This window comes from Saccopteryx bilineata, chromosome 10 (genome assembly GCF_036850765.1).
Source record: "Saccopteryx bilineata isolate mSacBil1 chromosome 10, mSacBil1_pri_phased_curated, whole genome shotgun sequence".
Taxonomy (NCBI): Eukaryota; Metazoa; Chordata; class Mammalia; order Chiroptera; family Emballonuridae; genus Saccopteryx; species Saccopteryx bilineata.
Window position 1 is genome coordinate 6,394,628 of NC_089499.1, and position 14,749 is coordinate 6,409,376.

General features: G+C 48.9%; 2 protein-coding genes across 4 annotated transcripts in view; both read left to right on the plus strand.

Annotated features, from left to right (window-relative positions):
• The window catches only part of RHOA (ras homolog family member A), a 58,117-nt gene extending 51,626 nt beyond the window's left edge, over positions 1-6,491 (plus strand). For all 3 annotated transcript variants that reach the window (XM_066246066.1, XM_066246067.1, XM_066246065.1), the window contains 3 exons: positions 2,099-2,219; positions 4,316-4,446; positions 5,243-6,491. In XM_066246066.1, the coding sequence (XP_066102163.1) occupies positions 2,099-2,219; positions 4,316-4,446; positions 5,243-5,416 (426 nt within the window). In that variant the 3' untranslated portion in view covers positions 5,417-6,491. The remainder of the gene's footprint in view (positions 1-2,098; positions 2,220-4,315; positions 4,447-5,242) is intronic.
• A 954-nt stretch (positions 6,492-7,445) lies between these two features.
• GPX1 (glutathione peroxidase 1) lies at positions 7,446-8,557 on the plus strand. Its single transcript, XM_066245566.1, has 2 exons — positions 7,446-7,736; positions 7,989-8,557. Exons 1-2 carry the CDS (start codon positions 7,494-7,496, stop codon positions 8,346-8,348), a joined length of 603 nt encoding a protein of 200 aa, XP_066101663.1. The 5' UTR covers positions 7,446-7,493; the 3' UTR covers positions 8,349-8,557.
• The last annotated feature ends 6,192 nt before the right edge of the window (positions 8,558-14,749 follow it).

Here is a 14,749-nt window from a genome sequence, read left to right on the forward strand (position 1 = left end):
TGTCTGTACTGCTAGCACCTAGTAAATTGACTTCCATATTCCATCTCCATTCTCCCTTGTCATTTTTCTGCTTTTACTATTCCTTTCTATTCAATGTTTCTTAGCCCCAGTTTGTGGCATTGTGTGTAGAAAGCACATCAGGCCACCTGCTCAGAATTCTAGAGTCCCTCATAGGGTGTCCTGATGGCTCTGTGACTGTGAATAAGCCACCTAACTCTTGAGTTGCCTTCATTTATGAAATGGTTTAAATGATTTTATGCGTGACTTCAGGGTTCTAGAAATAACTGAAAGCGTTTGGAACCACCAGATACTTGACAAATTGGACTGAACTCAATACCTCCTTTAACAGTTTGTAGTCCGTTTTATCCAGTTGCAGTGTGGGTCACAGTGATTGCTGTCATATGGTTAAGAACCACAAGACACTTCTCTGGCAAGAATAGATTGGGAAAAAACACAGTAAATCTTAGCCTGACAGAACTTTGGATCCTACCCTGCATGTGATTCATCACTAGAGTGTTGCCAATCAGTCTTAGTCAGTTAGAGCTCTGCATGGTTGCTTGACTATAGGTGTTTCTATAAGTCTCAAAGATTTGTTTTATGTAAAGACACGTGGCATGGTTATGACAGACTGAGTGGAAATGTGCTGAGATCTTTGCACCTGCTGTCATGTAACAGCCTTCCTAACTTAAGTTGCCACACATACACAGAAGGACTCAGTGGCTTGAGGGAAGCAGGGTCAGGTTGGTTTCTCAAATGCTTAGTGGATGTGTGTTGCTGGTTTTATCCTGTCATTCCCTTCAGAAAGAGCACCTGTTGGTTGCTGTGTGTCTGTACCTGTCAGTTGGGAAAGTCTTTTCTACCTGTATGTATGTTTTGGGAGAAGTACTGGCTCTTCTATCTTCTTTGAAGCATCATCTGTACCTGGAGGTCTTGGAACAACCAGGATCTTGCCTATAAGAAATTTAGAGACCTTGACTTAAAACCTTGAGGAATGGTCAATGAGTATCTTTCTTGCACTGCCAACTCTGAACATGCCTGACCCTGGCAAGATAGGGGAGCCCCATTAGCAGGGAGAGGAAACCCTAAAGGTAAGGCGCTTTCTGGAAGAGAGTATCACAGCCTAGCTGACTATCTCAGAGCAACTCAGTAGGCCTCTCAGTGGGTGCTGCCTGGGAATGTTTGTGTAAGAGTATGTAGTAATAGAGCCTTGGGAACCATCCAGGACTTGAGGTAGTCATGGTCCCAGAAATAGGTCTATGAAAAATGGAAAGGCCCATTCTGACAGGAGACAGGCCTTTGGAAGTACTAACACCCTGGAACCATTTATCAGGAGACAGTCAGGGTTGGATGTGTCTGCCTAAATATCCAGGAGGATTGGAGGGGCCAGGGGAATGGGATGTGGAAGAGAGGGAAAGAACATAACCATTCTGAGGACAGACCAGTTATGAGGATTGGGGATCCATATGTCTGACGGTGTGTTCATGATACAAGTGCAATTGGCCTTGTGGAGGCTGCAGGTGATGCGTCCTGGGGCAGAGGCTGAGAGCGGAAGAGACAATTAGCCATCAGCTTTAAAGAAGGAATGGTATTTAGAAATTGAAATAAGGCTATGAAGGTGCTAGGGAAGAAGGGTATTCCAAATATTCTAGTGAGATCTCCTTGGGCCCTGAAGGGCCTCTGAACAAAGGGTGTTGAAAATGCACTCTAGTCTAAGAAGGCTCAGGGCTGGCTGTAGTACTAGGCAGTGTGGAGGAGGACCTATGTCCAGAGTCCAGGCATCAGTTTGCCCACCCAGCACAGTACGGTGAGCAGGTTCCCAAACATAAAGAGTATCCTTCTACCTTAATGTGATGCTTTCATTCACACATTCAGACATTTCTCATATCTGTTTATAAAAATTCTGATTTTATGAAATTATAACCTAAAGCAATTTAAACACACCCTCCACCTTCAGGCTTGATTCTAATGAAAATGGAACACTTCTGTGTTTTATTGTTTTGGACAGTGTGTCGTTTGAATTTACTATAGTAAACATCACCTTTTGAAAGTGGATAGTGGGATTAACCTTTTACTTTTCTATTTATTCTTCCTATTACAGGTAGAGTTGGCTTTGTGGGACACAGCGGGGCAGGAAGATTATGATCGCTTGAGGCCCCTCTCCTACCCGGACACAGATGTTATACTGATGTGTTTCTCCATTGACAGCCCTGATAGTTTAGGTGAGTGACCCTGCAGCCTGACTTTTGTCACTGCCTGTGTACCTGGCTGACTCCTTGTTATTCAGGCCCTTTCTGCGCATCAGGCAGACATGAGCATCAGAGTAGGAATCATCAACATCCTGGGTCCTTTTTAGCGTAATCTCCCATGGCTGCCATGTGTCTATTTTATAAAGTATGTGGGTTTCAGATACTAAATATGAAACTCTCTTTGGGGCTATGACTTGGGGAGGGCTTTCTTGGGTGTCTGTACCTTTTTTAGTACTTCTTCATATTAGCCCTGCTGCCTCCCTACAGCTAGGCTGGTAACATGCTGTTTTCCCGGCAGTGTTGGTATTTTTTAAAGACTTTATTCACTTTAGGAGAGAGAAGGGGAGGAGCAGGAAGCATCAACTCCTATATGTGCCTTGATCAGGCAAGCCTGGGACTTTGAACCTGCGACCTCAGTGTTCCAGGCTGACGTTTTATCCACTTCCCAGCAGTGTTTTTAAAGCTCTATTTTAGCCCTTTTCTAAAGTGTCTTCACTAATAAAGAGACTTGAACCTGTCTGCTTCATTAGCTCAGTGTACCACGTTTCAGAAGTCACTTTGCTTCAGAGAAAGACCAGTAGTGCTGACCTCACACTTTACAAAGCAAGGCACCAAGGCCTTGAAGTCAGAGAATAGCACTTAACTTGTAAAATACAGTCTCAAATTACAATCAGTACCATTTAAATGATCATGATACTAAGTACTTTGTATGAATGGGTTCAAAATAACCCATGTAAGGTAGATAGTACTATTAACCCATTTTATAGCCCTCCCTGACTGAGGTTCCTGAGGTGAGGGTGTAGGTTGAACCCAGGCTGCTCATTCACCATGATGTACATACAGCCATACCAAATTAATACAGTATTGGCAAGAAGCTGCATCTGGTGCCTAACCAGGCAGTGGTGGAGTGGATAGAGTGTCAGACTGGAATGCAGAGGACCCAGGTTCGAAACCCCAAGGTCGCCAGCTTGAGCGCGGGCTCAACTTGTTTGAGCATAGCTCACCACCTTGGACCCAAGGTCGCTGGCTTAAGCAAGGGGTTACTCGGTCTGCTGAAGCCCATGGTCAAGGCACATATGAGAAAGCAATGAATGAACAACTAAGGTGTCGCAACGAAAAACTGATGATTGATGCTTCTCATCTCTCTCCGTTCCTGTCTGTCCCTATCTATCCCTCTCTCTGACTCTCTCTCTGTCTTTGTAAAAAAAATAAATAATAAAGCTGCAGCTGGTTATCACTCATTTTCAAAACCCTTGAGCCCTTTGAACGGGCCATGGTCATTCTGAGGGTCCATGAGTAAGGTGTAAGAGCATGTGCGGCTCCAGAATGGGGCTAGAGTCAGAATCCACTGCCATCAATGAGAGGGTGGCCTGTGGGGAGCCTCCCTCCATGTGGCAGGTGGCACCCTTGTGGAGTCACCCTGTGTTCTGAATCCTTTGCAGCTCCAGAGTCTTTACCCGGGCCTCACCTCCACAAGAACTGTGCTGCTTGGTGGGACTGAGAAAAGCCAGGGATTCTGTGCTTAAAAGATTAGATTTTGCCCTGGCCGGTTGGCTCAGTGGTAGAATATCAGCCTGGCGTGTGAAAGTCCTGGGTTCAATCCCCAGTCAGGGCACACAGGAGAAGCACCCATCTGCTTCTCCACCCTCTCCTTCCTCTCTGTCTCTCTCTTCCCCTCCCGCAGCCAAGGCTCCATTGGAGCAAAGTTAGCCTGGACACTAAGGATGGCTCCATGGCCTCCGCCTCAGGCGCTAGAATGGCTCTGGCCGCAGCAGAGCGATGCCCCAGATGGGCAGAGCATCGCCCCCTGGTGGGTGTGCCGGGTGGATCCCGGTTGGGCACATGCGAGTCTGTCTCTCTGCCTCCCCGCTTCTCACTTCGGAAAAATACAAAAAAAAATGAAAAAGATTAGATTTTGCCTTTTCCCATAGTGTTAAAACTAGTGAGATTCTATTAAATGTGCAGCATACTTCTGAAGTAATTTCTTTGCAGTTTAATTAGGGCTCTTGGAAATCCTTTAAGATATAATTTTATGTATCCCCAAATTACGTTTATTTCACCATTTTCAGAAAACATCCCAGAAAAATGGACTCCGGAAGTCAAGCATTTCTGTCCCAACGTGCCCATCATCCTGGTTGGGAACAAGAAGGATCTTCGGAATGATGAGCATACAAGGCGAGAGCTAGCCAAGATGAAGCAGGCACGGTCTGGGGCAGGGTTCTCTCTCCTCGTAGCATCCTTGAACCTGAGATCCAAGCTTGGATGCTCAGAGAGCCCAACAGAAACCCTCACAGGCCAAGCTGGCTATTTCATAGACTCCTGGAAGCTTCTGTGTCCATCGGGCCTCATTGATGGGGCCTGGTCATATGAAATGGAACAGTTCCTGTGAGGCAGTGCTGCGTCCCAAGGATTACCTGCCTGAGAAGGGACAGTGACAGTAGTACCAATGCTCCAGTTGCGGAAACTTGATCAGGCTCTTGGTTTCCCTCTTCATTTACTACTTTGGTACCTGTGAGGCTAAAAATAAATTAGTGGCAACTGAAGGGTTAGGACATTCTGAGGGCTGGGATTCTTGATACAGAGCACTGATGTCTTTATAAAGGTAATGATGGAGGTGGCATCTTGACTTCTAAAAAGTCAGGTGGCCCAGTGACCGGACTTCCCCATTGTAGGAGGGGTGCCCTGATGTCTTGAGCACAGGCTCTCCCACAATCTTGTCTGATTGTCAAGGTCAGGATCTGTTTCCTTCCATAGGTATTCAGTCCTCTGTCAAGCTAACTACAGAAAGACCTTACCCTGGATCAACAGCTTGAGTAATTTTCTCCTTGATTTCCTACTTAACCCTCCAGGGCTTCTCTGGCCTCTCCCTTCCCAGAGAAGAGTTCATTTGAGAGGGTTACTAGAATAAGTCTTTTAGCTGAATCGGAATACTTGACACTTCACTCACTGTATGTACATAACACTGTTAACTAAAAGCACTCTTCTCTCTTTGCTAGGAGCCAGTAAAACCAGAAGAAGGCAGAGATATGGCAAACAGGATTGGCGCTTTTGGGTACATGGAGTGTTCAGCAAAGACCAAAGATGGAGTGAGGGAGGTTTTTGAAATGGCCACGAGAGCTGCTCTGCAAGCCAGACGTGGGAAGAAAAAATCTGGGTGCCTTGTCTTGTGAAACCCTGCTGGAAGCACAACCTTTATGCGGTTAATTTTGAAGTGCTGTTTATTAATCTTAGTGTATGATTACTGGCCTTTTTCATTTATCTTTAATTTACCTAAGATTACAAATCAGAAGTCATCTTGCTACCAGTATTTAGAAGCCAACCATGATTATTAATGATGTCCGACCCACCTGACCCGCCGGGGTCCCTCTGACACCGCTCTAACAGCCCTCCTCTGCACTCCCACCTTGACACACCAGGCGCTAATTCAAGGAATTTCTTAACTTCTTGCTTCTTTCTAGAAAGAGAAACGGTAACTTTTGTGAATTAGGCTGTAACTACTTCATAACTAACATGTCTTACCTGTCATCTGTCAGCTGCAAGGTACTCTGGTGAGTCACCACTTCAGAAACTTGACTCCTGACCAGATTTCATTGGCATAGCTTTGGAGTGGGCACCTAGTTTTTTTCAAAATGTGCTCAGCCAGAAAGACCCCAGTCCATGCAGCTGTGGCAAAGTTAGTTATGTGGTTTCATGTTAGTTACCTTATAGTTACTGTGTAATTAGTGCCACTTAATGTATGTTACCAAAAAAATAAATATATCTACCCAGACTAGATGTAGTATTTTTTGTATAATTGGATTTCCTAATACTGATATTTGTCATCCCCACAGAAAATGTATTGGTTTTTTAAAAAAGAAAGTGTATTTGAAAATAAAGTCAGATGGAAAATTCATTTTTAAAATTCCCGCTTTGTCAGTTTCTCTGAGATAAGATGGCCATGTCACCTGTTTTCAGCTCCACATATGCCAGTACCCTCCTCAGAGCTGGGCTAAGCAAACAGGAATTGGTTTCATGCCTGAGGCACTGAGACACTTGGGAAGGCGGCACAAGCTGTCTCACCCAGACTGCAGGGTCTGCCTCTCTGTCCCAGTGCTCTTGCTCCTCGCTGTATCCACGTTCCTTCCCAGGGGCCGCCAGTTCTCTCGGCTGGCCCCGGTTTCTCTCCAGCTGACTAAACTTTTTTTCTGTACCAGTTAATTTTTCCAACTACTAATAGAATAAAGGCAGTTTTCTAAACTTCCTGTATCCTGGTGTTTGTGTTCCTCTCTCCAGGGCTGGGAGTGGGAGGATGGGCTCATTCTAGCTCACCTTGGAAGGTTCCTTCAGGGTGCAAAGTACCAGCTTACCCACCACCACCTTCATTGAGCACCAGCCTAGCTCCCTCCAAGAACATGAGAACAATGTCACATTCAAGCTCAGTGGGGTGGGTTGTGGAATGCAGCTTACTGAGGAGACATGAGGAACACTCCTAGCAGTCATTCTGCTTCACAGATGAGTGTGACATTTTTCTCTCTCCCTGTCCATTGAGTGACTTTTACTTCGAGGACTGAGCTCCAGATGAAATTGACTGAATGTGATGGATGGCCTAAAATCAGCAGGGTCTGCATCCATGCCTGGGCATAGGGCCACTCCAGACCATGGGCCACGGCACACTGGGGGTGTAAAAGGAGGAGGGAGCCCAGGGACCGAATGCAAACATGCTCCAGACAGCCCCTGAATGGTTTTGGGGCCTGAGCCCTCGCTGCTCTAGCATTTTCCACCATCCCACTTAACCTTCCAGAAACAACTAAGCTTCATCGCAAAGAGAACTTGCCTTGGCAGGTGCTGGCAGCTACATCCAGCAACAATAGGGCCTATACTGCAAGAATAGTAACATGGCATAAGCTGGGAGAGCTGTGTGGCCAGGAGCAGTGCCCAGTGCTGTCCCGGCCGGGTCCCAACCCCTCACAATCTTGGCCCGTGCGCCATCTAGGTAACGGGCGGCTGCAGGGGCCCTACCGCGGCACTGCCTAGGCCGGCTCAGACTTGCCCACAGCTCCTCCCGGTCTGGGCGGTGTCCGCATCCGGCCAGGTCACACCCTCGCCTCGCTGGTCACCAGTCCAGGGAGGCCGGATGAGGCGGGGCCAACCAAGCGGGCGGAGCAGCCGGGAAAGGGGCTGTACCACGTGATGCTGCCTGCTTGATAAAAGGAGGCGCGCCCTGGGTCCCCTAGTGTCTTTGTCCCCACTCTCCTCTATACTGACGCCATGTGTGCGGCTCAGTTGGCGATGGCCGCGCGCTCCGTGTATTCTTTCTCTGCGCGCCCCCTGAGCGGTGGGGAGCCTGTGAGCCTGGGCTCCCTGCGGGGCAAAGTGCTGCTCATTGAGAATGTGGCCTCGCTCTGAGGCACAACGGTCCGGGACTACACCCAGATGAACGAGCTGCAGCAGCGCCATGGGCCACGGGGCTTGGTCGTGCTCGGCTTCCCGTGCAACCAGTTCGGGCATCAGGTGCGCCGGGCGGAGCGGAGCAGGACGGGATGGTAGGGCCGCCGGGGTAGGAGCGCGGCAGGGGTTAGGGGCGCGGCCGCGGAGAGGCGGGCACAGGCCTGTTCCTTCTGGTGCTTGGCCAGGCTGGGGTTCGGCCCGCCTCGGATTGTGCAAAAAGGGCCAGGAGCCTAGTGAGTCATCCAAAATCCCCTTGTTTGTGGTCAGACGGTTTCCCCTGGAGGGCCCCTCCCAGCCGCTTTTCTTCCCGCTCAGGAGAACACCAAGAACGAAGAGATCCTGAATTCCCTCAAATATGTCAGACCTGGCGGCGGGTTCGAGCCCAACTTCACACTCTTCGAGAAGTGCGAGGTGAACGGCGCGCAGGCGCACCCTCTCTTTGCCTTCTTACGGGAGGCTCTGCCAGCGCCCAGTGATGATGCCACTGCGCTCATGACCGACCCTAAGTTCATCACCTGGTCTCCGGTATGCCGCAATGATGTCTCCTGGAACTTTGAGAAGTTCCTGGTGGGCCGCGATGGGGTACCTGTGCGTAGATACAGCCGCCGCTTTCAGACCATTGACATCGAGCCCGACATCGAAGCCCTACTGACCCAGGGGCCCAGCAGTGCCTAAGGCACCCCTCCTAGCCCTGCTGTTTGGCAGTCACAGCGCTGCCCGCTGGGGGTTTCATTCATGATGGTGTTTCCTCTAAACCTGCATTCTGCATGGAGGAACTCCTGATGTCCAGGAACCCCCCCGACCATGGGCCCTGGTCCTGTCCATTCTAGCCTCCCCCTGCCACACCATGAGTTTTTACAATAAATTGTGGGGTGTCAACAGAACTGTGTGTTCGTCCTCTGTCAGCGTCAGCAGGGGACACCTTTCCTACTAACCTCATTATCATAGGGAGTTTGAGCCCCACACACACACACACACACTCCTGGTCAAACTCGAACCTGTCTTCTGTGTGTGTGGAAGCCATTCTTCTGCGTGTCCACTTGTCCCAGTGGTCCTCCCTCTCCCAGGACATGCAATAGGGCCATCCCAAGGGCCTGTTAAAAAAGAAAACCCTTACTCCAAAAAATAGGAAGACAAATCAAGTGCTGACTTCCTAACCCCAGTACAGTTGTAGGCCACTCCTGTCTGAGTATTTGCTGGGTGTGAAATGATCTTCACACAAAATAACACCATAGGCACCCAATCATATTGAGTCTGTGGCATCTCCAGGTGTTCGGCCCACGCAAGCCTATTTTACATGGTTGAGAGCTCATGCAACATACAAAACTGCTGAGACCAGCTCGGCAATGATGGTGCACGAAAGGGAGGCGCCGCAGGACTTATGAAAAAACACACAAGACACAACATAGGGAAAAGATGGGTACAGGGGACTCCCAGCCTCTAGGGCTGAGAACCCAGATCTCTGCAGCCTCATTGTATTTATTTGTTTCTTTCCTCATCAAGCAAATTAGCAGAGCATGGATTCAGGTGCAGAAAAGGATGATTAATACCTTTCAGGTATGTAGGAAAACGGCCATGGGTCAGCTGGTTCCTTTAAACAGTCTTTTTTTATGTTTATTTTATTGATTTGAGAGAGAGAAAGGGGGAGACAGGAACACCAATCTGTTCCAGTATGTGCCCTGACCTGGAATCGAACCAGAAACCTCTGCACTATGGGTCGATGCTCTAACCAACTGAGCTATCCAGCCAGGGCTCCTTTAAACAATCTCATCAGTGTTTGCCTGGGCAGCGTTCTGCCCCCACAGGACTTGGTGTTCCAAAGTCCACCCCAAAGACTTGTCTCAGGATCTAATTCCCGGCCATTTTCCTAAACAAACTCGTTTTCCATTACTTCACTAGATCTTTGTATATTGCTACCCAGCACTTACATCTGCTCTGATGCTGTCCTTACTGGTTGCTTCCTCAGGTATTCAGAGTGAGAAGAGTATATAACCGGCCCTCTGACCACGCCCTGCATGGCACTTGGCAGTTGCAAATGCTTAGTCAAGCTCAGGGTAAGGACATATCTTGGACGCCAGCTGCTGCTTCTGATGGTGGCTATAGTACAACCTCTCCATCTGTTGCTTCTGCTGTCAATAATCATCCCATACAGACCTGGAACCACTTCCTATCACAGTACAAGGGCCTCGTCAGGGCTTGGATGCAGCTTCTGCTTGGGCAGACAAGGACCTGATACACACCCTGGCAGTGTCACCCAGTCCAGAATGTGAGCCGAAGGTTCTGGGGTCCTGCCACTTATGTTCAAGTTATGCTCAAGTCTCTTCTGTGTCTGAACCAACTCTCAGCCCTAAGCAGGAATCTTATCTGCCCTTAGGTCATTAAGTGTGTGAGGTGCCCTCTGCTCTCGCTTTCAGTTCTGTCAGAACTCCAGCACAGGCCCACCTCCCTCTGGATACAAGGCCTCTCCACCTCAGCTTTTGAGTCCCCTTTGAGGTGACCAAGGCTGTCTGTTCTTCCTTTGGATCTCACCCTACCTACCTGTACTCATCTCAGAACTCAGGAGTATTGATGGCATCTGTGACTAGTCTGCTTCCCACAGGGTAAAATTCTAGAAGGTGGACTAGGCTGGCCATCTCAGGGGCCACAGAGACTGGCACATGACATGAATCATCAAATGTTTCTCAATATAGCCTGACCAGGCAGTGGCACAATGGATAGAGCGTTGGACTGGGATGTGGAGGACTCAGGATTGAGACCCCAAGGTGGCCAGCTTGAGTGCAGGCGCATCTAGTTTGAGCAAGGCTTGCCAGCTTGAGCCCAAGGTCACTCTGCTGTAGCCCCCCGGGTCAAGGCACACATGAGAAAGCAATCAACTAATGACTAAGGTGCTGCAGCAAAGAATTGATGCTTCTCATCTCTCTCCCTGTCTGTCCCTATCTGTCCCTCTGTCTCTCTGTCACAAAAAATAAATAAATAAATAATGAGAACTTGGACCTGGCCCGTTGGCTCAGCGGTAGAGCGTTGGCCTGGCGTGCAGGAGTCCCAGGTTCGATTCCCGGCCAGGGCACACAGGAGAGGCGCCCATTTGCTTCTCCACCCCTCCCCCTCTCCTTCCTCTCTGTCTCTCTATTCCCCTCCCGCAGCGAGGCTCCATTGGAGCAAAGATGGCCCGGGCGCTGGGGATGGCTCTGTGGCCTCTGCCTCAGGCACTAGAATGGCTCTGGACGCAGCTGAGCGACGCCCCAGAGGGGCAAAGCATCGCCCCCTGGTGGGCATGCCGGGTGGATCCTGGTCGGGCGCATGCGGGAGTCTGTCTGACTGCCTCCCCGTTTCCAGCTTCGGAAAAAAGAAAAGAAAAAAAAAGAAAAAGAAAAATGAGAACTTTACACTCAACACAAGGCCAGGGCTTTTTGATCACTTGTGGACTCCAAATCTGATTGCTAGAATGGAGACTAGCAATCTATACAACTGGGGTATACCCAGAAAACCTGTGACCCCCTCATATTCTTCCCTAAACTCTCTTTGCCCTCTGACTGTACCACTCATCATTCAGTCCTGTGTTAAGAGCTCTCTGCTGGGTGCCAGGGACACAGTCCTCAGGAAGGCAGAAAGCCTTTTGAATCACTAAAAGTATGTTTAGTCCAAGAGGTACTTAGTTCTAGGGGGTACTTTGAGGGCTTGGTCCAGGAGGGGGATCATACTTGCCTCTTGGAGGAAGCAACAGTGAAGCTGAAGAGAGGTCAAGAAGCAGCTGACCAGCAAGCTGATGGCGATTAGACTGGCAGTGACAGTGTGTGAAGTTGGCCTCACTGACAGTTGGGCCACATGAGGAGGAGCAGGCTTGGGGAAGGGATGTGTTCAGATTCAGACGTGGTGTGCATGAGATCCAGATAACGATATTTGAGGCAGATGGTCAGAAAAGGGTCAGAAAAGGAGTATGGACTCAAGGCAAAATTCTAGCCGAAGAAACAGTATGTAGCCATTGGAGAGGATGACATTACTTGGGGAGAGTGACAAGAAGATCAAGGGGTATAGGTAGACCTTAGGCCTATGGATTCACAACCCTTCCAGATCACATGGCAGAAAGGCACAGTTGGGAAGAACAATGATAGAGTCAAGAAACTAAAGGAAGAAATATTCTGGAAAGAATGTTCAGCTGGGTCAAGTGATATGGGTTATGTGTTCCTTGGCAAGTGTGGTTTCAGGGAGGCAGCTGGGCTGAAGCCAGAGAGCCAAGTGCCGTGATGCACCAGGCCCTGCTCCAGGAGCTCAGGAACACAGGTGCCTGCTAACCCTCTGTCCACAGCCCACCTTCAGAGATTTCACTGAGGATGTGGCATCCGCTCAGCCCAGGCTGGGGCAGCTCCAGGAGAGGAACTCAAAGCTTTCCAGACTGACTCAACCTCTTTCCCCCGCCGGGCCATGTAGGGATTCACCCCTCCTCACCCACATTTTCTCCTCTCTGTCTATGCGGTGGGCTGCCAGGGAAGGGAAGTTCTGAATCCCCAATGTGGCTAAGCCTGGGGGGGCAAGTATTTCTGCTCAGACTTCTAGATGCCTTTATCCCTTACTTGAAAGTCCTTTCTAACTTTTTTTTTTTCTTTAAAGATTTCATTCTATTGATTTTACAGAGAGAGGAAGGGGTGGGGAGCAAGAAGTAGTTGCTTCACTTTAGCTGTTCATTGCTTGCTGGTTGCTTGTCCCATGTGCCTTGACCGGGCAAGCCCAGGGTTTCGAAACACCGACCTCAGTGTTTCAGACTGACGCTCTGTCCACTGTGCCACCACAGGCCAGGGCAATTTTTAATTTTACTTTTCCAACTCTCTCTTCTTCAGGAAGACTCATAATAAATCCAATTAACATTTCATCTTCCTCCCCAATAAGCTGGCATCTTTCTCCCAACACACACACACTCCTAACAATACAGCTTTTTTTTTATCACTTTTTGAAAAAGGTTTTATTTATTGATTTTTAGAGAGGAGAAACAGAAAGGAGGGAAGAGCAGGAAGCATCAACTTGCAGTTGTTGCTTCTCATATGTGCCTTGACTGGGCAAGCCCAGCGTTTTAAACCAGCAACCTCAATGCTCCAGGTCGATGCATTATCCACTACACCACCACATTCCTTATCATTCAACCGTGGAACTGCCACTGGCTCCAACCTGCACCTACCCCACCCCGTTGTGACTCAGCAGTTCAAGTGAATAAATAAAATCTCAAATAAACAAGTAAAGCTGAAGGACTCCCAGGGAGCCTGCCTGAGGTGCTTGCCTTTGGTAGAAGTTGCTGCCGGACAGACACCTCTGATCTGGGAGCAGGCAGCAGCATTTAGGCCTCAGATACTCTAAGAGGATGGGCTCTATTCCTCAACTGGGTTCAGAAACTGCCGTGTTAGCACTTCTTCCAGAAATGCTCTTTGTTTTATTTTGCCTTTGTTTTTCTTTTTTGCAACATGAAAGTTGATAAGATTATATATATGTATTTAAATCACGATATACAATGTTTTATAATTTTATTTGTTAATTATACCTCAGTTTTAAAAATCTGATAAAATTTGGCCCTGGCCGGTTGGCTCAGCGGTGGAGCGTCGGCCTGGCATGTGGGGGACCCGGGTTCGATTCCCGGCCAGGGCACATGGGAGAGGCGCCCATTTGCTTCTCCACCCCCCCCCTTCCTCTCTGTCTCTCTCTTCCCCTCCCGCAGCCAAGGCTCCATTGGAGCAAGGATGGGCCGGGCGCTGGGGATGGCTTCTTGGCCGCTGCCCCAGGCGCTGGAGTGGCTCTGGTCGCAGCAGAGCGACGCCCCGGAGGGGCAGAGCATCGCCCCCTAGTGGGCAGAGCTTTGCCCGTGGTGGGTGTGCCGGGTGGATCCCGGTCGGCCGCATGCGGGAGTCTGTCTGACTGTCTCTCCCCGTTTCCAGCTTCAGAAAAATGCAAAAAGAAAAAAAAAAAATCTGATAAAATTTGGTTAGGCACTTCTTGCACAATTAGCCCTTTATCAGATGACTTCCTTAGTCTGTCTCAATGTAGTTTCAAAAATAACATTTAAAGTAAGATTATGTTCAGAGAACCATTCTTTGATCAGCCTATTGATTGCATAACTTTTAACCTTTAGACAATACTAAAAAAAAAACAAAAACATACTGGCTAAAAAAATCTCCGAAGAGAACACAGCATGAATTTTGAAAGAATGGGCAGAGAGCCTGACCTGTGGTGGCGCAGTGGATAGGTGTCAACTGTGGACCTGGAATGCAGAGGTTGCTGGGTTGAGACCCTAGGCTTGCCCAGTCAAGATACAGGCGAGCAGCAACTGGGAGTTGGTGCTTCCTGTTCCTCCCTACCCCCTGCCTTTCTCTTTCACTTCTGTCTCCAAAATCAATAAACAAAGTCTTTTTTTTGGGGGGGGGACAGGGATTTCTGTCAGTGTTTTAAATTTGGAAGGGTTTTTCTGTTACTACAACCACCAAACTGGCAGAGCATGCTTCACATGGAGTTGTGCGACATGCCTGGGTGGGCACTAAAAACCCCTGCTCCAGCCAGTCAATAAGTTACTGGACACAGGCCTTGCAGCAGGCCCTGCTAGATTGGGAGCTGGGGGCACAAATGAGACAAGTTCTGGCTCAATTAGTGAGGTCTCATAAGCCCTGGCTCTGGGAATAACAGAAGCAAACTCTGAGCTTTGATCTCCCCAAGAACTTAACTCCAGACTTACCATGTGAGAAAAGAAAAACAATCACCAGCTTGGTGGGCCACTTGCCGGTGGATATTCTGTTAGTTGCATCCAAAAACACTAAGACTGATATGACATGACAGTATTGTGTTGAGCAGAGGCACAACATCCTGTCCGTCACTCATCCTGCAGACAGAAACCCCAACCCTGCACCCTCCCAGTCTAATGTAGCTGTGCTCAGCAAGGCCAGGGGCTGAGACCACAATATAGGCTTACTTAATGCGAATGACTAGAGTCTGAGCGGTATCCAGGGCAGCCCACCTGGGGTGGTGTCCTCCAGTGCTGCAGGCTTCTTACCTCCATAAGGAGGTAAGTGGAGGGCATCTGAGCTTCCCTGCAGAGGAAGCAC